The sequence below is a fragment of the Nycticebus coucang genome, chromosome 6 (genome assembly GCF_027406575.1).
Source record: "Nycticebus coucang isolate mNycCou1 chromosome 6, mNycCou1.pri, whole genome shotgun sequence".
Taxonomy (NCBI): domain Eukaryota; kingdom Metazoa; phylum Chordata; class Mammalia; order Primates; family Lorisidae; genus Nycticebus; species Nycticebus coucang.
The window spans coordinates 74,143,705-74,171,095 of NC_069785.1; the positions used below are offsets into that span (position 1 = coordinate 74,143,705).

Here is a 27,391-nt window from a genome sequence, read left to right on the forward strand (position 1 = left end):
CGGTTACTTTAGATGTCCCATTAAGTTGTTAACTTCTTCTCTTTATGTTCTCTTGAGGAAAGCTTGCAGTGCTATAGATTTCCCTGTGAGGACTGCCTTAGTCATATCCCAGAGGTTCTGGTAATTCATGTCTTCATTATCGTTTTGTTCTAAAAATTTGGCAGTTTCCTTCTTAATCTCATGTATGGCCCAGCTATCATTTAGCATAAATTTATTTAGTTTCCATGTTTTTGTATGAGTATGCAGATTCCTGTTGTTACTGAGTTCAACTTTTATTCCAAGATGGTCCGAGAAGATGCAAGGAATAATTTCTATTCTTTTAAATTTTCTGAGGTTAGACTTGTGACCTAAGATGTGATCAATGTTGGAGGATGTTCCATGGGCTGATGAGAAGAATGTGTATTCAATTTTGTTAGGATGAAATGTTCTCTAAATGTCTGTTAAATCTAATTGTTGAATAGTTAATTTAAAAATGTATTTGCTGAGTTTCTTATTGAAGGATCTATCCAACAGTCCCAAAGGAGTGTTAAAATCTCTGACTATTATGGTGCTGGAGGAAGTCAAGTTGCTCATGTCTGTTAGAGTCTTCTTATTAATTGAGGCACATTCTGGTTGAGTGCATAAATGTTAATAGTTGAAATCTCATCATGTTGAGTGTTACCTTAATAAATATGAAGTGATCATTCTTATCTTTCCTTATGTTTGTTGGTTTAAAGCCTATTGTATCTGCGAATAAAATTGCAACACCTGCTTTTTTTCTGATTTCCATTTGCCTGAAATACAGATGACCATCCCTTCACCCTGAGTCTATATTTATCTTTTAAGGTAAGATGAGATTCTTGTATGTTGCAGATATCTGGCCTGAGGTTTTGTATTCACTCAACCAACTGGTGCCTCTTTAGAGGACAATTTAAACCATCCACATTAACTGAGAATATTGATAAGCCTGGTAGAATTTTGGGTATCAAGGTTTTTGAAAGTCCAGTGGACATTTTTAGTCCTTTCACCACTGTGGAAGTTGGAATTTGATCAAAAATTTTTGAGTGAGTTTACTTTTGTGGTAGAGGATTGGGCTGGTCATTATCGAGGATAAGTCTGAGAATATCCTGGAGAGCTGGTTTAGTTATGGCAAATTTCTTCAACATGCGAATGTCATTAAAGTATTTAATTTCTCCATCATAAATGAAACTCAGTTTAGCTGGATACAGGATCCTGGGTTGAAAATTATTTTCTTTTAGGAGATTAAAAGTCAATGATCACTCTCTTCTAGCTTGAAAGGTTTCAGCAGAGAGATCTGCAGTCATTCTAATATTCTTCCCCTTGTAGGTTATGGTTTTCTTATGTCTGGGTGCTTGCAGAATTTTCTCCTTCATATTAACTTTGGCAAAGTTAATTATAATGTGTCTGGGAGATACCTTATTTGGGTTGAGTCATGCTGGGGTTCTGAACCTGTCTGCTATCTGAATTTCAGAATCTCTTGGCATGTCTGGAAAGTTCTCCTTGATTATCTCATGGAGTAGAGCATCTGGGCCTTTTGAAGCAACCTCATCACCTTTAGGACATCCTATAAGGAGAATATTAGTTTTCTTCGAATTATCGCAGAGCTCTCTGAGAGAATGATCCATTTTTGCTCTCCATTTCTCCTTTGAGAGTTTGGGAGCGTTCAAAAGCTTTGTCTTCAATGTCAGAAATCCTTTCTTCTGCCTACTCTGTTCTGTTACTGAGGGATTCTACTGTATTTCTCAGATCTTTGAGGGCTGCAAGTTCTTGTCTCACTGTGTTAAAATCTTGGTGATTTTGTCTTTGAATTCATTGAATTCTTGAGACAACTTTTGAAATGATCCTTGAATTTCTATTTCCAACTTTACCTCCATTCTATTAATCTTATTTGCAATCAAAATTCTGAATTCGATTTCTGACATCTAAGCCGTTTGTTTATGAATGGGATTTTCAGTTGTGTCCGTCATGTGTCATGTCATTCCTTGGGGGAGTTGATCTACTCTGATTATTCATGTTGCTGGAGTGTTTCCACTGATTCCACCCCATGATTATTTTACACTGGCTAGATGAGCAGATAAGGTGAAGTTGGGTTGGGGGCTCCTAGAGTATGGATTAACCAGCCCTTTGCCCAAGAGCTTGGACTGGTGTCTGTATCTTTTCCCCTAGACCTTTGCAAAGGACCTGTACAGTGCTACGGCCTGAGAAACTGCAGACCTGCTTGGTGTGGTGGGGCTAAGTGGCTCTGTCTTGTTTTCAGCTGGTCTTTATTTAATCCTAGTGAATCAGTTACTCTGGGTTGAAGTCTCAGCTGTGGAGAAATACCAGCAATTAAGTCACCTCACCCACCACGGGCAACAACTGGAAAAGGAAAATCAAACCTTCCCACAACCACACACCCAGGGTACCACTTTGGATAGTTCTTGGGTGATTGGCCCAGGTCAAGAGTTTCAAATCATTTGTCCCAGTCAGCATCCAGTCTCAAGTGGGAGAGTTCAATAGGTCTTCAGTAACTAAATAGCAGGGGTCTGCTGGCAGCTCTAGTATGACTGGCTCCGGTGCTCTATGGAGTCAGAAGGACACCCCCCGCCCCCAGGAAATGAATTATTCCGGGAAGGTTGATGCCTCCTTCCCCACCTTACACCTCTGTCACACCCAGTCACTGGTAACACTGCAGGGCTGTGACCCAGTTCCTTCCAGTGAACAGATGCTCTAGGGCAGGGGTCCTCAAACTGCGGCCCATGGGTCACATGAGGCGGTGTGATTGTATTTGTTCCCATTTTGTTTTTTTACTTCATAATAAGATATGTGCAGTGTGCATAGGAATTTGTTCATAGTTGTTTTTTTTTTTTAAACTATAGTCCGGCCCTCCAATGGTCTGAGGGACAGTGAATTGGCCCCCTGTTTAAAAAGTTTGAGGATGCCTGCTCTAGGGGTTTGCACCTGCCTGAGTCACAGGGAGATCTATGTCTCGTTGACCAGACTGCTGCACTTTGCCACCAGCAGGCAGGGGGAGCTGAAGCCTGACAACCTCAGGTGCTTAATGGAAGCTGGGGCCATTTACTCAGTTCCAGCCCTGCTCCAGATTGATGTTGGTCCCACTTATATTCTTGCAGAATTTGAGTTTCTGTCCTAGCTATATTCCCCTGTGGGCCAGGTGGCTGTTTGAGTTCACAGAAACTGCGACTCAGCCCTGCCCTGTGCCGATGCCTTTGCGCCAGTTCTCACAGAGCTGGCTTCTCTGTCTCTGCTGCACTCTGTGTTGGGCAGGCACGGTTAGAGCTCACACTCAGCTCTCAGTTCCTGCCTCTCCCTGGGCTGGTGCTGTTGCCCTGCCTACTTTTGTCCAGTTATGTTCTACTGGGAGCCAGGTGCTTCTTAGGCTCACTAAAAAAGCACTTCTGACTCAGCCCTGCCCTGGGAGTATGCCATCTCTGCGCGGGCATATTCTAGTCTCTGTCACTTCTGTGCCCCGCCAGGGCAGGTATCACCTCAGGCATACCCTTTACTCACGGGGCTTGTGTTCTGTCCCAGATCTGTCCTGCCAGTGGCTGTCACCAGAGAAGAGGCCCAAGAGAGGTGGGGAGTGTCTCTCCAAAATATCCAGAGGGGTCTGAGCCCTATTGTTCCCGCCACTGCCACTGCCGCTCTGTGTTACAGGACACCACCTCTCCCTCTCCCACATGGCTCCCTCAGTCCACAGTTCTCTCTTTATACCCATGTCACAGAATCAGCACAGATCTGCAACAGCCCACACCTTGTCTACACCTCTCGAGAAAATGCCCAAGAATCTGAACTCCATAGTGGACAGGCTTCCAGACCTTGAGGTGAGAGTGGAGGGGAGTGCTGGGAGTTCAGAATTGCAGGTAGAGGATATATACAGTTCCTGGCAGGAGAGTGCCATGGCACACTAGTGGGTCCTCTCTGGGGAAGGAGTTCCGGGTTTTAGAGGGTCTCCCCCATGGGATAAAATAGGAGGAGATATGAACTCTGTTCACTTTTTTGTAGAAAGTATACTGTGAGCCATTCTCATGGGGGAGGGGACTCCCATCCACTTGGCGATGGATTTAGTACCTATTGTTTGTTTTCTTGGGGGTCGCAGCTTGCCTCAGCAGGGTTGATGTGCGTTCTTCAACCTTCTCTCTTGGCTCAACTCCAGACCATCGGCTTACTTGCTAAACTTCTGTCCTTTAACTCTCCTTCTGGACAGGAGCCTCTGTGGAAAGCTGGCTCTAATTGGCCATCTTGCCTCCCCTCCAGCAAAATGAATTTTAATGACAGTGCAAAAGGGTGACAAGTGGCACACGAGTCTGCCTCACCTCCACCTCACCATGTCTGGTGTCCAGAGGAAATCATTACCCAGCTATTTTTTATAGATTCAGAAATGTATCTTGTATATTCATGAATTTTTATATACTGTATGCCTTTTTTTCCCAATTTTCTTTTTTTTTTTTTTTAATTTTTTATTGTTAGGGATTCATTGAGGGTACAATAAGCCAGGTTACACTGATTGCAATTGTTAGGTAAAGTCCCTCTTGCAATCATGTCTTGCCCCCATAAAGTGTGACACACACCAAGGCCCTTTTTTTTAAACATATGTGGTGGCCTCTTTAGTGGCCTCAGTTTAGTGTCTCTGGTGTCTGTTCTCTTTCACTTACCTGTGTTTTGGAGAACTTTCTCTGTCCACATGCACACATCTGCCTCATTCTTTTAAACAGCTTTGTAATACTCCAGTATCTGAATGTCCCATAATTTAACTAGTTTCTTATTTCCTGTGTAAGGATTGTGTTTCAGATTTAAAACTTCCATTCACAACGCAAGCATGCAGAACACAGTTTATCTTCCTATACCTAGATGTGGTTCATGAGCTCCTATTTCTCCTGCTGCAGAAAGGCTCTGCCCTTCCAGGACACTCAGACACTGCATGTTAAGCATGATCAATTCAGGGTTTAAACTCAGTTTAGTCCAGACTCTCCTCCCCTCCTCCTCCCGGGGGGTATGACCTGGATCTCCCAAAGAGGGGCTTCTTGGCAGTTTTGGTGAAGGGAGAAAGCTGTCTGCTTTGCTTCCCTGGCCACCTTTCATCCTTGCTAGGAACTGCTGCCAAAATCTCTGCATGTGCTCTCCTGCCCCCCCCCACTCCTGTCACCAAGGGATACTTACTCTTTCCTCACCAGGACCACCCACTCTCAGGTGGGCCTCAGCACCTTCTACCTTGCTCCTGTGTCCTGGTCAGGTACTGTGTTGGACATGGGCATCTCCACAAAGTGTGCTGTGTAGGTCCCTTCTGTCCTCAGGTCCCTAAATATATCTGGGTTTTTTTTTTTTTTTTTGCTTCCCATTCCAGGCCACAGTGTCTGGCCTAATCTCTTGTTACTGCCAGTCAGTTCCTGTCTCATCTGCCTGCCAATCAAACTCTTAAAGTTGCATATGAATGACGGTGGGGGTCAGGGACTGACCCCGCTGAAGGGTTTGTGTATACCTGTTTAAGTGGAACGCCAGAACATGGGAAAACAAACCGTCAGTGGGGTCCTTCCCTGTCCCCTACTGGCATGTGACTGTTCAGAAAGATCACCCCAAGGTCATAGAACCTTCTTCATAGTCTGTAGTGTAAGCTATACCCCTGGTCTCTGTGCCCCAGACTTTAGCTCTTCACTGAGAAAGGCCATTTTTAAAATTTAAAGAGACCTTTCCTCTCTTTGTGTTAACCTTTGAGTCTTCCCTTCTCTTGCACTGTGATCCTTGATGTCATTCTAGAACAAGTGTTTAACTGACAGTTAAACTTCCACAGCACACTTAAATTATGTTGATCAAAAAAATAAAAATAAAAAGAAGAATATACTCACTGTCCTTTGAAGTTTATTTGAAAATAATTTAATTGATGATCTTTAAAAATTTTGGTGGCACATCTAAGATCCTTCAATGGCCAGTGTGCCACTGCACACCAGTTGACAGTCCCTGTTCCAGAAGAACTTTGGAGAAAGGAAGGGGTTGTCAAGAGGGAGACACGCACCAACTAGTTTCTCAAACTTTTATCCTGCTGTGATTTGGGTGTTCTGGGTCTCTAGGGCTGCAGTGAGAATCCCTGAACTCCTGTCTCTGTGTATTTCTGCAAATAGTTGGAAACATAATCCCTAGATACAATTCCTACTGCCCAGTTGTTTTAGCATCTGTAAAACATTTGGTATTATTAGTGGATTTTAGGGAAAAGTATTTCACTTGATAATTATTACAAATCACATCTCTCTCCTTCCTGTCTCAGCTTAAAGTACCAAGTGGAAATGCTTTATCTCCTCAACGCGAGCAGAAAGAGAGGAGGAATGTGCCTATTTTGGAGGCTGGTGTAGAGGCAGCACCCCTACGTCTGTGAGTGGCTGCGTGTGACACTTAGCCTCTTATTTCTCAGGCACCTTGGCTTGGTGAGAGTTTAGTTTTGATATGTAATAACAGGGCAAAGTGCAGATACCAGGGCAAATTGCCATAGAGGATCCCTTTAAATCACATGGACGTGATTTGTTAGGTGTAGTACTATTCAGTAGGGTCTTAGGTGTTCTCAGCAGTACGGGGACTGACGTTCACCCCTAACTCAGTCAGCTGTCTCCAGGAACATGCAAGCATTCATCTCACCAGTCTCCTTGCTGTCTTCCCTGTGGAAGGACTTCTTTCTGTGTATGTAGCAACTTGATTCAGGTACATGGCTGCAAGCAATGCCACCTGTCTTTTATTTATTTATTTTTGTAGAGACAGAGTCTCACTTTATGGCCCTCGGTAGAGTGCCATGGCATCACACAGCTCACAACAACCTCCAGCTCCTGGGCTTAAGCGATTCTCTTGCCTCAGCCTCCCGAGCAGCTGGGACTACAGGCGCCCGCCACAACACCCGGCTATTTTTTTGTTGCAGTTTGGCCGGGGCGGGTTTGAAGCTGCCACCCTCTGTATATGGGGCCGGCGCCTTACCGACTGAGCCACAGGTGCCACCCAATGCCAATGCAAAACCTAGAACCTCCAAGGTCAAGTAGAACAAGGAGACTTTCCACATGAACAGGGGCCACTAGCCTCATCGCCCAGCCCCTTTCATTGATCCTTACCGACTGAGCCACAGGTGCCACCCAATGCCAATGCAAAACCTAGAACCTCCAAGGTCAAGTAGAACAAGGAGACTTTCCACATGAACAGGGGCCACTAGCCTCATCGCCCAGCCCCTTTCATTGATCCCACGTGTCCCTGGGGCTCTCGGGCTCACTCCTGGGGTCCTTGCAGGCCTGCCCCAGCGGCTGCTGCTCTGTAGGATGCTGTGGCTTGTGTGGGGTTCATGTCAGCACACCTGAGAGAGGCTGGGCCTCTCGCAGAGACTTGACTGAGCTCTCAGAGAAAACAGATAGAAATAAACATGGAAGGCACAAGACATACCAACAGCCCAGCTTCTGCAGGGCAGGGTTCTCATTCTGCCCATTCCTTTTCTGTACTGGAAAAGAGGCAGGAAACCTTCCTCCAGCAGCAGCTGCAGACAGCCCTGCCCGGTGGCTTCCCAGCTCTGGCAGGCATGCACAGAGCACCCTTGACCTCTTAATTCTTCACTCCTTTGAGAATAAAGGCTGAGTCCCAGCCCCTATTTGTTCCTCCTTTCTATTCCAAGGACCTGTTTCTTCTCTAGGTTTTGATACCAGGAATGCTCTCATAACAGATGACAATTTTGTTCCTGCTTAGAGGCCTTATCCTCAGTGCCACAGTAGTATAGCAGTCTTTTTCTTTAGGCAGTCTTACTCTGTTACCCTTGGTAGAGTGCTGTGGCATCATAGCTCACAGCAACCTCAAACTCTTGGGCTCAAGTGATCCTCGTGCCTGAGTCTCCCAGGTAGCTGGGACTACGGGTGCCCACCACAATGCCCAGATAGTTTTTTTCTATTTTTAGTAGAGATAGGGTCTTGCTTTTACTCAGGCTGATCTTGAACTCCTGAGCTCAAGCCCCACCTGCCTCAGCCTTTGAGAGTGCTAGGATTACCGGTATGAGCCACCATGCCCAGGTCAGTCTTCTAATATAGTAAGAGAAGTTGAACACATGCATTAGTAGAAGGAGAAGATTTTCCTCCTTTTGCAGTAGTAGTTTGAGCCGTTCATTCGTTATTTCTGTTTTTCAGTGATTGATTATTGAGTAGCAATTATATACTAGATATTGTATTAATAGTAGTTTATAGGGATGTGAAAAAATAAGACTATAGGGATATAAACAAATAAGACATAGCCCCTTCTCTGAAGGACTCTGTGGTCTAGTAAGCTAAAGCAGGCGTGGAAACAAGCATGGTTAGGCTGTGACAATTACATGGGGTCCGATGGAGGGGCAAAAGAGAAGGGCACTCATTCTGTGGGGTGGAGAACGTCATTGAGAAGAACATCACCTTCCATTTAAGTCCTGAAGGGTGACTAGGTGGTTGTTTTAAACAGGAAATGGCGCTGGGGAAGGCAGCTGAGGAGGAGGAACAGTGTGGGCCAAAGCAGGGAGAAGGACCTAGGCTGGCCTGTTGGGGGCTGCAGGGAGTGTGGTGTGGAGTGGTCCAGGCTGTGTCAGGCTGGCAACAGGCACAGCAGGAGCCAGCTGGTGCAGGCTGGGGTGCTTAGCAGAGTTAGGCTTGAATGCAGAGGGGAGGGACAAGCAGAAGAGCCAGCCGATTTCACGGGTTGGTGGCACTTGGGAGGCAGACAGAGCAGCAGTTCTCACAGTGTGGCTCACAGAACAACAGCATCAGCCTCACGTGGGAACCTGTTAGGAATGCAGATTCTCAGGCCCCACCCAGCTCCTCTGAATCAGATTCTTTGCAGATGAGGCTCAGCAGCCTGTTGTAGCTTATCTTCCAGGTGGTTCTTATGCTTGCTTGAGTTTAAGGACTACTGAGATGGAGAACCCGGGAGGAACTCGAGGGGGAACAGTTTTGTTGGGGAAAGATGATGAATCTTGGCTGGAATGTGTTGAATTTAAAGCATTTTTTCCCAACCTTTTTTTATTGCATGTCACTCTTGAACCTTTAGTTAAACTTCCCACACACATTTAAATTATGTTGATCAAAAGAGTTAAAAAACATATATAACACTATATATACATACATACATACATACATATACACACACACTTACCGTGCTTTGAACCTATTTCTTTTTCTTCTTTTTCTTTTCTTTGAGAAAGAGTCTCACTCTGTTGCCCTTGGTAGCATGCTGTGGCATCATAGCTCACAGCAACTTTAAACTCTTGGGCTTCAGCAATCTTCTTTCCTCAGCCTCCCAAGTAGCTAGGACTATAGGCACCCATCACCACCTCCAGCTAGTTTTTTTTTTTCCCTTCTATTTTTAGTAGAGATGGGTCTCCCTTTTGCTCAGACTGGTCTTGAACTCCTGAGCTCAAGCAATCCATCCACCTTGGCCTTCCAGAGCACTAGGAGTACAGGACTGAGCCAACACGCCCGGACTTGAACTTCTTTGGAAAATAATTTAATTAATGATCCTTAAAAATGTTCGCGGCACACCTAAGATCCTCTCATGGCAAACCAGTGTGCCGTGGCACACCTGTTGAAAATCAATGGATGGTGATGTCTAGAAAGAGCTAGCTCCCAAAGGCACAGTCTCAGAACCCACAGCCGGGCGTTGCCTGGGAGCTTTTATGAATGTAGAATCAGAGGCCTGGCCAGACCTACTGAATCAGAGCTATATTTTGATGATGCCCCCAGGAGATTTGCGTGCTTATTGCAGGCTCTACTCTAGAGATTAGGTGGGTGTGTGGCCTTGATGCTCAGGAGAGGGGTCTCAGCACCAGAGGAAAGTGTGGGAGTTGTCGCTTCTAGGAGATGACTGTAGATGAAAGATTTTCAGGGTAAGTTGTGAAGAGGGAGATTTGCTTGGATCAAATCATCCTAAACCCTCAGCGTTAGCATTGCAGAGCTGCACAAGATCACACACACACACAGACACACGCTGGATGGCAGGCAGCCTACTGTAAAAAATACTGTTTGCAGCCATTGTCTCAAGATGCAGCAATTTCCCCAGATACTCATTGGATGAGCTGAGACTGGAAGCTGGTATCAGAACCCTTTAACTGTCCTCTGTCATTGGGCCATGCCTGGCGGAGGGGGCTTTTCATTCCCTTACGTTGTTGGGGCTGGACATGTGAACAAGTGGGGAATAAAAAAAAACCACACAGGATGCTCAATGGCTGCTCAGAGAAGTTGCTCAATAAAGTTTGTTAAATGTTATTAACACAAATGATGAAGAAAAAGTGATAAAAACTACTTTCAGATTCAAAAAATGCATTCCAGCCGGTAATCTCAGTATGATCCTTGCAACTTCCTTGTAAGTAGACAAGACGGAAATGACTCATTCTTGAAAATAAGAGCTTTGTTGAAATATAATTTACATACCATAAAACCCAGCATCTTAAAGTACTCTGTATACAGTCAGTAGTCTTAGTGTATTTACAACATTGGGCGCGACTATTACTACCTAATTGCAGAATGTTTCCATCACTTCCAAAAAACAACCCTCTTCCCCTCCTCTCCCCAGCCCCCGAAACCACTCTCTGTCAGAACAGATTTGCCTATTCTATACATTTTTATGTAAATGGAATCGTAGGAGATGTGCCTGGCTTCTGTCACATAGGGTATTTCTGAGGTTTGCTATGTTACAGTATGTAGTATATATCAGCACTCCATTCCTTTTATGGCTGAATAATAATCCACTCTATGGATATACCACGTTTTTGTTTATCTCTGCCGCAGTTGATAGGCATTTGGATTGTTTCTTCCTTTGGCCATTCACAGTGCTGCTCTAAACATTCACGTCCAAGTTTATGTATACACGTATGCTTTCCTTTCTCTAGGGTAAATAGCGAGGACTGGAATTTCTAGTTCGTACGGTGACACTACATTTAGCTTTGTGAGGAGCTTCCAGATAGCTTTACCAAGGATATCCCATTTCACATTCCCACTAGAAATGTGTATAGGTTCCAGCTTATCTTCCCCAACACTTAGCCATCTTAGTGAATATGGAATGGTCACACTATCATTTTATAGGTAAGAAAACTGAGGGTACTTTATTTGCCAAAGTTTGTAGTGCTTGTACAAGACCAAGCTAAAGCTTTTCTCTCTCTCTCTCTTTTTTTTTTTTTTTTGCAGTTTTTGGCAGGGGCTGGGTTTGAACCTGCCACCTCCAGCATATGGGGCCCGTGCCCTACTCCTTTGAGCCACAGGCGCCGCCCTCTCTCTCTCTTTTTTTTTTTTAAACAAATACTTGTACAATGTATTCTCTGTGCAAAGCATTAGGTATTTGGCTTTTATTGTCATTTAATCTTTGTAAGTACATTTAAGGAAGGTGCTATTATCATCTTTATTTATTACATAAATGAATTCAAAGCTGAGACTGGACTCGTAGTGGGGCCAGAGAGGCCCTTAGGGTGCAGCATTTAAGGAGATAATGCCCTAAATTTCCCACCAGCATCGCCCAGATTGTATTTCCTTAAATATTGAATCCTCGGTGCTTCACTGGCCCTGCTTAAAGAAACTGAGGCATGAAAAGATTGAGTAACCTACTCCAAGTTTCTAAACTAGCAAATGGCAGAGCTGGAATTCAAACCCAGGAAACCTGGCCTCCTGGTCTGTGTGACGAATCTCTAACCTATGTTGACTCCCACACCTCTGATCTGCAAACTGCTTTTTCTAGTTTCTTTGTCAACACGTAACTTTTAGAAATTAGCCAGAGCTTTGACAAATGGAGCCACCCAAAGTAAAATCCCAGAGTTGTGTTCTGGGGAGACCAAGTAGAACTATTCAACAGCCCCGCAGTGCTCCACTGAATGTTCTCCTAGAAGGGTTAACCGGCCTAACCTTCAGAGCTCCTCAGTCACATGTGTATTTATTATCACAATTCTGCACAAGTCTGCCCAACTCCATGGAGGTCCTCCCTGCAAGGGGCCAGATGGACTCTGTCCTGGTGGGGAAGAGGCTGTTCAGAACTGTCAGGTTTATAACTCTTACAACGCTATAAAGAAAACAAAAGTTTTCCTGGCCAAGTGGGGAGGAATCTGCTGCTTATCCAAACGTTCTGAGTCAAATACTCAGAAATCGGATCTCTCATAACACACCCTAATGTGTTGCTCATTCTCTTTAGTTTATCAGAATCCATTGCCCACTGGCTTTCACGTCACCATCTCTCTGATGATGTGGTGGTTTCGGTGCGTTTAGAATGGTTTTCGGATTTAGGCAGAGTTCAAAAATGTGTTTGTGCTTGTATATGTTACCCCCTCAGGGGTGACGGGCAGCCTTTGGGGGGATGCTTACACAAGTCATCAGTGAAGAGCTGGTTCTTCCTCTGCTCCCCAAGAGAAAGCTGGAGGCAGTCTTGGCTCATCTGTGTTGATTTAGCCACAGCAGAACAGCTTGCCCCAGGCCAGCAGACCTTCTGTATCTGCCACAAACTTGGAGGTTTATGTATGCATTTACAACTACCTTGAGGAAAGGTACTATTATAGGTAATGTCTTTATTTATTAATGAATATAAGACCATGACTTCTATTTTTCTCCATAAAAAATGGTAATTTGTGCTGTTGATTTTTCACCCTTTTGTCTGGAATTTCAATTTCTTTCCTCCCCTTCCCCCTTCTCCTCTCTCCTCCCTTCCCCTTCCCTCTCCTCTCCTTTCCGACAGAGTCTCTCTCTATTGTCCTGGGTAGAGTGCCATGGTGTCATGGTAGCTCACAGTAACCTTAAACTTTTGGCCTTGAGCAGTCCTCTTGCCTCAGCCTCCCAAGTAGCTATGACTACAGGCACCTGCCACAACACCTGATTAGTTTTTCTATTTTTAGTACAGATGGGGTCTCACTCTTGCTCAGGCTAGTCTTGAACTCCTAAGCTCAAGCAGTCCACCCACCTTGGCCTCCCAGAGTGCTAGGATTACAGGAGTGAGCCATGGTGCCCAGCCTGGAATTTCAGTTTTATCCTGTGATTCTGTTTCTCAAAGCTGTGAGTCTTTGGACTAGCAGCATTGGCATCTCCTGGAAACATGCTGGAAATGCAGACTCTCAGGCCTTAGCCTAGAACCCCTGAACCAGATTCTGCAGCCTGAGAAGCTCCCAGGCAGTTCCTGTGCACATGCAAGTTTGAGAAGAGCTTCTCCACAGGTCTTCATTCTCTGTTACCTTCAGCCAGGGCCTCCTCCCAGTACTTAGTTTGAAACTAGAACTTTTGGTAGCCTTTCAGATCTTAACCACACACACAAATTCTTCCCCTTGCCTTTGTATGATGTCATTCATTTTACCTGGCCTGCCACAAGAAAGAGAAAGGCCCATTACGTCCAAGTTATATATATTTAAGACTAACTTCTTAATTGCATCTCTTAAAGCCCCCATCATTAACAGAGTCCCAAGTGTTGCCAAGATTAATTGCGAAATGCCTAAAGGCAAAATAAGCAGTGCAGTGTGGTTTAATTGGAGACCCTCTGAGCTTAAGAATGAAGGTGCAATTAATGATAAAGATGTTAATCATTAGTTGTGGTCTGTTAAATTTTATATTCAGTGATTATGTAGAGTGAAGAAAGAATTTTCTCATGAGGGCAGAAATCAATGTTTCACCTTGATTGCTATTTTAATGTGCTTATTTTAATGGGACCGTCCTGTAGAAACCCTTGGGCACATTTCCAATTTTACATAAATGTAGATTTAATTATTATGGAAGCATATAATTTTAGAGTTGGAGCGACCTTGGCGGTCATTTAATCCAGTTCAGCCATTTTACAAATATGAAAGAGTTAATTGACTTACTTAAGTCCTTCCACAGAGATTTGGAACCTATGCTGCTCAACTCTCAGACCGGTGAAGGTGAAACCTTTTCAGATCCCTCTTGATAGAAGTTATTTCTCTTGCCTCAGAATTTTTCGAAGCACTATTTAAATAATACTGCCTCAGAGGCCCTTAACCCACCCTATTGTGTTCTAGTTGCTTCCAGGTGCCAGGTTGGGGTCTTGGGAACCATGTCTGATTTATCTGTATTTCTTCACCATTGCTAGCTCTGTATTTTACAAACACAGTTGCATAATAAATTTAAATGCAATAGTGTTCTGGAGCTGGTTTTCACCTGTGCACTGGAACTGATGGTGTCTTCACATTGGTAGCTTGTAATTGGACATCGTGGGAGTATTTAAACCATAGAAATGTGCAAATGCTACAAATTAGGGATCCTGCCCACCCTGGAAATCCAGTTAAACATTTACCAGAATACTACTGTTTATGTCATTTGTATAAGGTCTTATAAGGCAGTGGGTCTTTCTACAATATAAAGGTCTGTCCAGTGTGATGATGACCATTTAGCCATTGCTAAGCATGGGTTGGCTCAAGAGTGATGGAGTAATCAATTGGTCAGGCCCCTCTGAACTTTTCAGGATTATAGTTAGTATAAGTCAGGCCTCAGGACTACAGGATTGGATTGCTTAGCTAATTTTCACTTGCCTAGAAAAGCTCTTTGAGTACAAATCGTAATGGCAACAGGGTCCGAGAGTATCAGGCACAGGTGAGTGAGAAAAAGTATATTATAAGAGAAAGTGAACAGGAAAAGTTACTGCAGCTGAAATTGCAACTGTGTCTTTATACTTCTCAAAAAATCTTCAGTGGCTCCCTATGACCTACAAAAATGCCCAAACTCCTTGCATAAAAGTCATGCGCTGACTATAGCTTACTTCTAACCTCATTTCTAACCACTCATGTCATCCACTGCTCATCCTCTGTTGATTGTCACCTTCATTGTTTTATTTATTTATTTATTTATTTATTGTTAAATCATAGCTGTGTACATTAGTGAGATCAAGGGGTATAATGTGCTGGTTTCATATACAATCTGAAATATTCTCATCAAACTGTTCAACATAGCCTTCATGGCATTTTCTTAGTTATTGTATGTAGACATTTGTATTCTGCATTTAGTAGGTTTCGCCTGTACCCATTCTAAGATGCACCATAGGGGTGGCCCCACCCATTAACCTCCCTCCATCCAAACCTCCCCCCTCCCTTCCTCTCCCTTGGCCCTTTCCCCATATTCTTATGCTACAGTTGGGTTATAGCCTTCATATGAAAGCTATAAATTAGCTTCATAGTAGGGCTGAGTACATTGGATACTTTTTCTTCCATTCTTGAGATACTTTGCTAAGAAGAATATGTTCCAGCTCCATCCATGTAAGCATGAAAGAAGTAAAGTCTCCTTCTTTCTTTAAGGCTGCATAATATTCCATTGTTACCTTCATTAGATTTGCCAGCCTCTATGGAGCCTCTGTTCCAGCTTCTGCCATGTTCCCTTCTTATGAGATGCCCTTCCTTTACCTCCTGAGCCACCAGAGGCTCCCTCCCAAGCTTTTATTCCCACCCAGTCCCCTCTTGTATGTACTAGGTGCTTCTGAGTTAGTATGAAAACTTGGATGATTCTGTTCATCTCCTCTCTTGTGTGTCTCCCTATAGGAGTAGGACCCGAGGTCCCATCGGCCCTGGCAAGTATGGCTATGGTAAAGCCCCATATATCTTACCACTGCAGACGGATGCCACACACACACCACAGAGGCTTCGGAGACAGAAGCCCTTATCCCGGCATTCCAGGTCTCAGGGGGAGTCTGCTTCTAGAAGCTACAGCCCATCAGCCCACCAGGTCCCCCAACATGGGCCTTTGTACCAAAGTGACAGTGGCCCCCATTCTGAACTGCAGACCTCCGAGGCCTCCATCTACAAGCTGCCTTTGACCCATGACCAAGGCTTCCCTGCAGCATCAAGTCTCTTCCACAACCCGGAAACAAGCAAAAACCATGGTGTGGGGGCCCAGAGAACAGGTCACAGCTTCTCCCAGCCTGCCCGGTCTACAGCAATCTCCTGCATCGGGGCCTATCGGCAGTACAAGCTGTGCAACACCAATGTGAGTATGCCCTTCCCAGCTCTGGGAAGAGACACCTGCCACTCTGATTTCTCTGTCACCTGGTACTGAGCACATACCTCAATGCACCAGTTTTCTTGCTTACCTCATTTAATCCTCTCCTTAACCTTATGAGATTGCTATTTTATTTTACAGTTACAAAGAGAGGTTAAATGATTTGCCGAAGATGCCACAAATTGTCACAGGAACTGCGAGGGGGTGTTTTTAAAACCACATCAACATACCTTTTTATCTTCCTTCCTTCTCTCTTCTCTGTGTGTATTCTCCCCATATACTTTTCTTTTCCATAAGATTATTCCCCTAGTGACTTATGCATAGCTTCTTGAATCCCTTCCTGACCATCACTTGTATTAATTAGCTAGTGCTGCCTAACAGACAGCCCCCAAATTCTCAGTGATTTACACCAACATTATTTATTCCTCACTCAAGTGCAAAATTTATTCCATGGGTGGGGTACAGTTTGATTTCAGGCAATTGGTGGTGGTGCCAACACTGGATTTTTGGGAGGTACCATCCAGTAAGTTTCCTGGGGGCTCCCTGCTATTCCGGCATAAGCACTTTAGCATGAAGAAGTCTGATCATAAAGTTGTGAAGAGTCTTCTCCTTTTAGGAGAGGAGCTGGGGTGGCTGGGGTGATAGATGGCACTCGGAAGTCTCTGGGCAGCATTTGGTCACCAAATGGTGTGGAAGTCGTTTGATATTTTAGGAACCAATATTGATGTCCTGCTGTATGTGGGCTGGATACCCACTATGGATATTGGTTTAGCAAATATTTATTGATTTCATCTTAATGCATTTTAATAAAATCTACCATTATTAACTCACAATAAGCCAAGCCCTCTGCTGAGCACTTTTCTTATTTACCTCATTTAACCCTCTGCTTAATCTCATGAGTTTGCTATTCTTTCCCTTTTACAGTTTTAAGGAGAGGTCAGATAACTCGCTGCAGAGAGTAGTAGGGCAGATTATCAATGTAAACTACATAAGGTTACCAAATTTGTTTTTTAAAATATCAGTTTAAAAGTAGTGTATAAAGGAGAAAGGAATGAGAGAATGTTAAGAGGTTAAATTTCCGATTTGCTATATTTTTCATTAACAATTTAATTTGCCTTAACACTCTGTTACTGGATAACAGGGCAGCTGTTATATGTTAGCTTCAATTTCCTCATTAAAAATATATTTCCTGCTATAGAATCCATAGAAATGACTTAATTTGTGATCTTAATAATTTCACCAAATGCCTGGATAGCTTTTTAGCTTGTTCTTCCACTGACAGACTTCAGGAATCATTAATTTTTATAAAGCAGTAATTTCTCTGTAGCCATTACTAACTAATCAATCAACCAACAAGTCTTCACTGAGCATCATTGCTTGTCTTGTAATTGACCAAGTGTCATGGAAGATAAAAGAGAAAAATCATATTTTCTACCTCATTGAGTTGTAATGAGGGCCAAATGAGGTGATGTTAAAACATGCTTTATAAATCAAGAACCAAGAAATTACTTGTGTTCATAATCAGACATGAGCCTTGTTCCTCAATGTCCAATTGCTGTTCTTTGAAGATAATAGGAGTTCATCTGTGAAGTAGAACACATTCTCCATGGACTAGTATATCTCTTAATTTTGAAGGCCAACTAAACTGTCAAGAGAAGGGAAAAAAGAGAAGGCATTTGGCATCTACATGGAGCGGAGATCTGCTTAGCATTTCTCTCATTTAATTTACATTTTTAAAGCATCCACTTTTTTGCCAGACTTATGCTGCCAATAGCAGGGTTGTTCTCCCATGTAGAAGCTGTGGCTTCCCTGGGTGTTGGGGCAAGTGCACCACAGAAAAGAATGAATTGCAGAGAATCTTAGAAAATTCTTGTGAGAATAGACATTCATAATGTCTTCTGGCATTTGGAAATAGGCAAAACAAAACCTGCAACCCAGGCCAGGGGAAGTAAATGTTGACACAAGATTATATAGGGTGTTTTTTGTTTTGTTTTGTGTTTTTTGAGAGAGAGTCTCACTCTGTCGCCCTTGGTAGGGTGCCGTGGCATCATAGCTCACAGTAACCTTAAACTTCTGGACCTGAGCAGTCTTCCTACCTCAGCCTGTGAAGTAGCTGGGACTTCAGGCACCGCATAACGCCTGGCTAGGTTTTTTTTTTTTTTTTAATTTTTTTTATTAAATCATAACTGTATACAATGATATGATTATGGGGCATCATACACTCACTTCATAAACCATTTGACACATTTTTATCACAGTGGTTAACATAGCCTTTCCGGCGTTATCTCAGTTACTGTGCCAAAACATTTACATTCTCATTCTACATTTACCAAGTCCTGGCTAGGTTTTTTTGTTTTTTGTTTTCCATTTTTAGTAGAGATGAGGTCTCACTCTTGCTCAGGGTGGTCTCGAACTCCAGAGCTCAAGTGATCCACCGGCCAGGACTTGGTAAATGAACAAATACCTTTACAAACTAAATAGATGTCCTACCAAATGAATGAATGCAGCCCCTCACTTTGTCCAAGGTTGTAGGTGAAAAGCCTATATGTAAGACTTTTATACAGATCATTTCTGTGAGAGTAAGTTAAAAGTCTTTGGGAGATGGAATGGAAAAACCTACACAGGGATACATCTAAGGCAAAGTATGATCGATCTGGGGGTCCCACTACAGTTTTAGTGGAAGAAGGAGCTTGATCAACTCCTTAGTTGTTAGATTGCTGGCAGGTCTGTTGAGAAGTATATGAGAGTGTGTGGTAATCCCAGAGTGCCGGGATTACCTTCCCGGTCAGGACTGTACAGGTTTAATTCCCTTCTCCTCACTGTGATATTCTGCACGGTGCCTTCCCAATGCTCCCTACTGCCCCAAGTCCTCATCTCAGCCTTTCTGAGAGATGTCATTCCTTAGACGGCATTCCATGTTGCACACCTCTTCATAAGCTCACGGCTTTTTATGGGTTGGGCCATACCCCAGGATCTCTTTGAAACTCCCTGTCAGGAGTCCCCAAGGCCACTCCTAGGTTTGATGACTTCCTAGAAGGACTCACAAGACTCAGTGCATAGTTGCACTCACAGTTATGATTTATTATAGCAAAAGGATTCAATAAATACAGCAAAATTAGCAAAGGGAAAAAAGACACATGGAGCCAAGTCCACAGGAAACCAGGCAGACGCTCCCAAGAGTCCCCTCCACATAATGGTGCTTAATTTCTCCAGTGATGAGTTGTTACAATACTTGTGAAATGGTGTCCACCAGGGATGTCTTCCTCGTGCCCAAGGTTTTTATTGAGGGCTGGTCACATAGGCACCTCTGCCCATCACATACCAGAATTCCAGAATCCCAAAAGGAAAGCAGATGTTCAGCATGAACTATATTTAGGCATAGTAAGCCGCTCTTATTATTTAGAGAGTGATGGGAATCCTCCCAAAATCTAAGCTCCCAGATATCAGCCACAGACCAAACTTGGCTACAGGGATATCTAAGGAGAGCAGTCTCAGCTCTGCCCCCACATGCACCCGTCTACGGCAGCATCCCAGTCTGATGTCAGGGACCTCATGCACACCATTTGCCTATCATCCCCAGGGTCCAACATGGAGAAATTACATGAATCCCCCAATTATGGGAATATTCCTACTCAAAGAGGAAAAAAGGTATAGGACAATATTGTGAAAAACCTTACAGATGTACTAATCTAAGGTACTTCAGGTTATCATTTGTGTCTTCTCCAAAGATTAAAACATATTGCATGCATCTAGAGATCTCTCCCAGTTATTTTTTGGGAGAAGAACAAGAAAGGAATATAGGCCAGAGCAAGTGGGCAGTACCTGATTTCAGAACTTCATCCCTTAAACTAAGTGCTTGGCATAACCCCAATTTTGATGGAACACCCCCTTTCTGAGACTACCGCAGCAGCCAAGGACTCAGTTCTGAGATGTAGGATGGTGAAGTGAATATGAGGAGTGGTCTGAATTCGGGGCAGGTGTTTTTTTCAGGCTTACAAAGCTCAGAGTAGGGTCTTATCACTGGCCGTGGCCCCGCCCTCAACATCGTAGTGGTCCAGTGGGGAGGAGGCGCCCCCACACAGCTGCTGTCATGGAGCCAAGCAGGAGCGCTTTATGAAGGGGAAGAACTCAGAGCACAGGGGCATTGGTTGAGGAGGACTCCACGAGGAGGGGAACTGTCAAGTGAGGCTCTGGAGGATGGCCAGAGAAGAGAAAAGAGCATATGGGAGCTAAAGAAGCAGCCTAGCCAACAACAAGAAGGCAGGGTGTATCAGAATCTCAGGTGCTGTGGTGCCTGCCAGGTGGTGGGAACCCTCCTGCCTTCCCTTCCGTGTCAGCTGTCCACTTTAGTCACAGTCTTACGGGTGTTGGGGGGCCTAACGCAGCCACACACAAACCTTCCCCCCTCCTTCTTCTTCTCTCCTTCTAAAACAAAGACACAAAGGATCTAGATGGCCCCAGCCCCAGAAGTTCGTGTCAAAAGACTCTACCCTGACAGGCGACCTGTGAAAAGTGCTTGCCCCTTACCACCCCATATAAAAGGGCTCTCTAACTGCTCCCTGGGCGTAGATGCCATCTTTGCATGCCCAGGTGCATCACCCTCCCCCTTTTAATAAATCTGGCCTGAACATCTTTGCGGTCTTGTCTGTGTGTGCCATTGCTTATGCCTTTCAATGGGGAATTTGTTTGACATCTCAAAATGCAGAAATGCCACCTGGGCCTTGCTTGACCTTCAATTATGAGATAAATGAGTGAGAAAGTCACTTATAGACACAGTGAAATGTCAGAAAGCAAACCTGATCAACTGGTTTAATTGAGCATTAGGCCTGCAGGTAGCATGGAATAGTGAGTGACATGGGCGTGGGTTTGGGAGTGAAGCTTGGTTGGATGCAAACCCGACTGGGGGACTTGGATAAGTCACTTATCTTGCTAGGGATTGTCCATAAAGTGGGGAAATAACAATCTGAACTCCTCAGGGTTGATGCAAGGTTCAGACAAGATCAGATATATGAGAAGCTGGCATGATGCCAACACATTGTTGATGACTCAGTAGAACCTGGATGAATGAATGAGAGTTACACACCTCTAGAGAACAATGGAGTAAGGTCTCCCCATATCAGAGCAGCTTCCACGTTCTAAGTAGAAACTTAAAAAATTTGTGTAGAAATAGCCAGACTTGCTCAGAGTCCACTTTGGTTCTCTATGTTAGCTGTGATTGGAGAGTCCTTTCCCATGGCCCAGTGATAAACCAAGATTGCTAAGAGACCAAACATTTCAGCTATGATGTAGTTTCAGGGTAATCACCCTTGGGGTCATGGTTTTAATGTGATGAAAGTGAAACTGCAGATAACCAGCTTCGTGTCAACGAATTCTTTGTACTTCTGATGTTCTTGTTTAATGTTAAGCCCTACCTTATGGTGTCATCTGGGAATTTTAAGCATGAATGAATTTTAAGCTGGAATGTATGTCCTCAAGATTGCTCATTTCATATAAGATGTCTTCTGTGAAATACTGCAGAATCAATAATACAGGTTAGTACTAATGATCTCTGAATGCACACTTGAATGGTAAGGGTTTTTTTTTTCTTCTTGCCTACAGTGCATATGAAGAAGTTAAGGTGACCCACTCCAGTATAGGTAGAGAATCTATGGTTTTTTGAGTGGATGTCAATCTCAGAGGTCTGTTAGTCTCCAGGTGGTCTGTATGTGGTAGAGGCAAGACTCCATCTGATCCCAAGTCTAGCCAACATTCCCTGCTTGGAGTCCAGAAGTACAGCACTAGCACTGATTGAGCGGGGTGAAGTGTTAGGCTGTGTGTCAGGGACACTGAGATTAGCACAAGCTTTTGCTCTATGTGGCTTGGAGTCCGGTGAGAAAGATAGACTCATAAATAGGTAATAACAGGGCAGATCATCCATGCCACCGCACACACCACGGTAGGCATTTTGACATCACCAGACCGGGGAAATTAACCTGCCTTGGGTGGAGTCAGTGAAGGTGTCCCAGAGAAGTGCAGCTCCAGGTGAGGGGCGGGTTTTATAGGAAGAGGAAGTGCCGCAGATTCCAGAGTCCCTCAGTACTCCTCCTGTGAGGGCTGAGGAGCAAAAAGGGGACACTTGGGAACTCCTGGTGCATCAGATGAGTTTCCAGTGAGCTAGGGCGCCACCTGCAAGTGTGTCTTCAGCAGTAAAGGGGAGTACAGGGAGGTAGCCATGATTTATCTGCCGCCCTGTACTTTCTCAGCTGAGGCTGAAAGTAATAGGTACTGAAGGGATTGAATGAATCATCCCGCTTCTTCTTCGTGGAAGTTCACTGAAGCCTAGTACCTTAGAGTTTGAGGTTTTAATAGGGATAAAACAGAGGGGAGGAGAAACCACACCTCACTTCTGGTTCTCGAAGGGATGCAGTTATAAAAATACTTTCCTACTAGCTCTTTCTGGGGTTTCTGTTATTATTTGCCAAATACATTAACTGACAAGACATCTTATGCCCTTTGACCTGGAGGCCTAGGTGTCTCTCTCCCCACCTCCTTGTCCTAAGCACTCTGAAATTAGCACTTTTCTCCTTGAGGAGGAGGAGATGGACTGACTCTCTGACCCTTTCTGGAGCAGGGAGGCTGTAGTGAGTCACCTGGTACAAAGCAGGGACGAAGTTATGAGTTTTTATGGGCTTTGCTGCCAAAGGAGGCATGCTCCTGAGTTTAGACAGCGTGCACGTAACGTTAGGAGGGGAAACCTCTTGGGGCTAGAAGCAGCTTTTTAGCAAATGCAGATGCAATGAGTTCTGATATCAGTGACTCTCCAGTAAATTTCCCTGGGGGTAGAACTGGCTTCTGACCACAGATGTATCCACGTGGAGTTTTTTCTGCCTCAAAGTAAGTGAAAATAAAGGGAAGATGCTGGACACATCTCAAATGTAGCTAAGCATGCACTCTGTAGGCAGATTCTAATTCTCCCCCATTTCTAGTCGGATACTGAATAAAAAAGAGCTAACAGCTATCAACTTCCTGACTGCAGTTTTAAGGAGAAACCTAGTAAACGGGGTGGGGAAGAATTGAATGCAATCTTGGAACCAGGGTGCCGGTTACTGGCTGGGCGGGCCATCTGACTGGGGGCGCTCAGCATAAGTTTCTTTTATCCTGAGCTTATCATCAAACTCCTTACGTGGGAAGTGTGTACTAGTGTCAATGCTTTCTTCCAGCATTCTGCTTTCCACATTCTCAGACCACTTGGCATTTCCACAGAAAGTTTTATTGAATTTTATGTATCAGTCATACACACATATATGACTGGTCACCACTGTCATTTTTCATGATTCTAAAATGCTGTACAAACAAAGACTGAGAAACAGTACAAGGGTAGAAGACAGGTGTGTCCTAGCCCCTCTCTGTCACTTTGAACTTTGAGTTCTTACAGTCATTCTCTCTGTAACTCTAGCTGGCTTACTGACACCTCTGCCTCCCAATACACTAACTTCACATTTTCTCCACCAGTCCCACTCTCAGAGGTGAAGAAATGACCCCCTGTGCTCCCACTCCGCTTATCTTTGCTGGCCCCATTTTTACTTTTGCTTATATTTTTGGCTATGTGCAGGGCATTAACAATTTTTATTTTCTTGATTTATCAACATTAGGAAGAATCAATTAATCCTTTGTTTTGCAAGATTAGAAATTCGTGTCCGAATCACTTACTAAATTCTTCCCGTTGCATTATATGTTTTTGTTTATGTATTTTTTCACCTTGGCCTGTAAAATCTCTGCAAGAAGCTATTAGGACGGATTCTTCTCTGCATACCCCTTAGTCAGGACCCCTGACACAGTACGGGCACAATGAATATTTGTCTTTGAATGGAATTTCACACCCTCTCCTAGGAAGGGGGAACAAAAGTCTTATTTATGCTTCTTGGGAGAATAACGATTCTGAGTATTATTAACATTACATTTTGCCGTATACTTCTGGATAGGTTGTGAAAAAAGGCATTTTTTTGACCTTCTTCTAGGCAAAGAGATAGATAAATAAAGAGGCAGAAATAAATAAGCACTTTCGGAATAGGCCTAGATTTGTATGAATCGAGAATACTTAAAAATACATCTTCCAGGATGAATAGGTTTATTCATATTAACATCCTTTGGGACTTCGATGTATGTATTGAATGAGAAAAAAACACTTTTCTCTAGGAGAGCATCATGAACTTCCTGTGGGTGAAAAAAAGGTGTTTGAGATTTAAAAAAAACCTCAGTTTTTTGTTTTTTTGTTTTTTAAGCCCAAAGCCTTGCTCCAACTCTTCGAACAAACCAATTCACTGACTGTAGAATTGCTGGAAGTGGTGGAGGTGGCAAGAGTTTTTTGTAAGGTTGAATTTGTTCTGTGTGGTTTGAGAAAGGAGAGATATTAAACGTATTTGAAAAATGTGCTGGATAACTTGAAAGAAAGTTTGGCCCATGGTTATATTACTCTATAGCTGGAAAACGTAGGCTATTTTCCAGCTGTAGAAGAGAAAGGAAAGAAGGGAATGTTTGCTCAGAACACCTACTTTCCAGGCACTTGTGGCTTCTGAAACTCCTAGATTCATCTCTGGTGTCTTCAATTCAGCTAACATTTATTGAGCATTAGTGCCAGCCAGAAATTTTAAAGTGTAACTAATTTGAGCCTCACAAAATTCCCTGGGGATTGAGGGCTGAGAGGTAGTGCAGGGCTTGTTACACAGATATGGTAGTTTAGGCTTTGAGAAGCTAAATGTTTTGCTCAAGGTCACACAACCACTTTCTTCTGGCAGTGCAGGAATATTTTCTAGATTTCCTTTTTTTTTTTTTTGTAGATTTCATCACTGTGGTGATGTTAACTACATCATATAGTTGCTATGGTAGCTGGTCTTTTGATTGAATCCAGAGCAATGCAGAGGATAAAAAAAATGCACATCTGACCCAGGCAGACTTCAAGGTCATGTTTCTTGGTGCTGTCTTCCTGGGCTATGATGCTCTTCATCTCCTGGGGAGATGAAAGCAATTAATTACGAAAAGGTAAGTGTGTGATTACTGACAGTGGCTTCCTGGGTTATGAAGTTTGGTACAGACAGTTGTCATTTCAGATTAACCAGGGTCATGAGAAACGTAGCTGGAGTTTCCATACCCTTTGTGACTCATAGCAACCCCAGGCAGTTGTCTAGATGGAACTTTGGATAGGGCGTGTATCCTGTATTTCTTTATAAGGATTCAGCTCATCATATTAAAGTACATCTTTATTTCTCTTCCCTTGACAGTACAGTGGAAACATCCCTCCCTCTTTTGGGTGGAAGGGAGTCATTTGAAGGGAGGTTATCTCGCCAGGGCATTATTTGGCTGTAAAGGACTTTGTTGGTCCCACCCCAACCCCCCCAGTTTTCTGGCCTGAAGATGACAAGAATTAGTGCCCATGAAAAGAACCAGCTGTCTACAGGAAACCTGCCCCCAAGATCAATTCACAGTCCGATATAGAGACAATTCCTGATAAGGGGAAGGTGACTCAGTCCATGACATCAGGAAACAACCAATTTAAAATATAACAAATGTGGAGGGGTTTGTAACCTGGAAGTTTCAACCTCAGAGAGTCTGTTAAAATGAGAATGATCACATACTGATAGTAATATGACAAGTACAAACAGATGTAATCTATAAAAGAAACATGAAACAGGATTTCCCAGGCCCCGCTCAGTTTTCATCCTCACTCCACAGCTCCCTGCTCCATTTCAGCGGGGCCAGCCACTTCTCTAGGCTTCAGAGGCTGCACAGTACCTGGCTTCAAACCCCAGCTTTACCGACGACTAGCCTGTGACCTTGGGCAGCTCGTTCAACTTTTTGTTGCCTTGGTTTCTTAGTCTATAAAACGGGTATAATACTTATTGTGAGGACTGAATGACTAATATATATCTATAATGTATATTTTGTATATATTATGAATTTCTACATATTTAATATAGATTTCTGTATTTTATATATGTACTTAAATATATAAGTCACATGATGGGGTGTCTGGCGTTATGTATTAAGTACTCAATAAAAGCTAGTGGTTCTCACTGTCATCATCACACCCAGCTTCTGCCTTCCTTGCCTGAACTGTAATGCTGTCTCTGTGTACCCACCCTCACGTCTGGGCTCAGGGAGCCTTGCACTTCTCTGGCCAGGCCCCTCTGCCCCACAGGAAGCAGCACTGTGTCTCCAACTGGCAGTTCTCCTGGCATCATGGGTGTCCCTGATTTGGGTCACACACAGAGCCGTGCCATCTGCCAGGGCACCTTGTTGCCTCCTGCTGCACCTTCCCAGGCCAGCACTGCTGGACACAAAAGTGGCTGCTAGGCATGGCTGGCTCCTGACTCCTGTTGGTGGCCTTGCTGACCACCATGAGTCTGATGCCATATTTTGCCTCAGGAGGAAACTAGCTTTGCTCATAGTTAAAGAACTTGTTGGTGACCAGGGGACGGGTTATCCAGAGTGACTCATTACAAGGTGGCTTGGTAGATGCTATGGATGCAAATAAGAGTGCCAAGCGTCAGTGGGTTAAAACACGCCATAAGATTATAGCCTACAAGCACGGGCAGAGCTGCCTAAGGGCCACTGCCCAGGAACTATCTCAATACTGAGGTATTGACTTTTTTTTTTTTTAACAGACAGGATTTCTCTCAGTCACCCTGGAGTGCAGTGGCACAATCTTAGTTCACTGCAGCCTCAAATACCTGGGCTCAAGTGATCCTCCCATCTCAATTGCATGAGTAGCTGGGACTACAGGTGTGAGCCACTGTGCCTGGCCAAATTGTCATTTTTATTACATGAGTATTGTGCATTTACTACAGAAAATTGGATAATACCAATAGATAAAAATTAATTAATTGTGAATAGAAAACATCTATAATCCCACATTCCAGAGATAACACTGTAAACCTCTCTCTCTCTCTCTCTCTCTCTCTCCACACACATTTTGACACTTTTGTAACTTATTGGCTTGTGTGGACTGCTTTCCGTGCCATGAAATAGACATTGGTGTTGTCCAGTACAGAGCGATTCTAGATGATTCTGAAAGTTATTTATATGTTTGTGGTCAAGCTTGTTAGCAATATTTTGCTCCTGTAGAGAAAGAGGTTAAATAGACTAAGTCTTCCTGGTCTTTAGCTTCCAATTTTGGTGACGGCCACCAGGTTAATTGCTGGTAGCTTCTGGCTAGAGCCTTGTTGAGGAGCCGGTTGGCCTTCTGTAAGTGTAGTTGTCTGAGGAATGGGACATTTCTGGTGTGAAAAGCTGCAGCCTATCCCTGATGTCCAGTTTCTGATCTCTGTCAGGCGGGCGGTCAGTGTGCTGGCTCTGCCTCCGCTTCCGGTGGGGCCTTTGGCAAGGGTAGCCACTTCTACAGGCCTCAGTTTTCTCGTCTGTAATCCAAAGGGGTTGGTCTGATTCTCTTCTGCTCTGGAATTCTGTGATTGAAGTAACTTGGG

The 27,391-nt window shown here is 43.9% G+C and overlaps 1 protein-coding gene across 2 annotated transcripts in view; it reads left to right on the forward strand.

The window, feature by feature from the left end:
- The window catches only part of THSD4 (thrombospondin type 1 domain containing 4), a 640,675-nt gene that overhangs the window by 117,240 nt on the left and 496,044 nt on the right, over positions 1–27,391 (forward strand). For both annotated transcript variants that reach the window (XM_053594803.1, XM_053594804.1), the window contains exon 5: positions 15,476–15,920. In XM_053594803.1, coding sequence (XP_053450778.1) covers positions 15,476–15,920 — 445 coding nt within the window. The remainder of the gene's footprint in view (positions 1–15,475; positions 15,921–27,391) is intronic.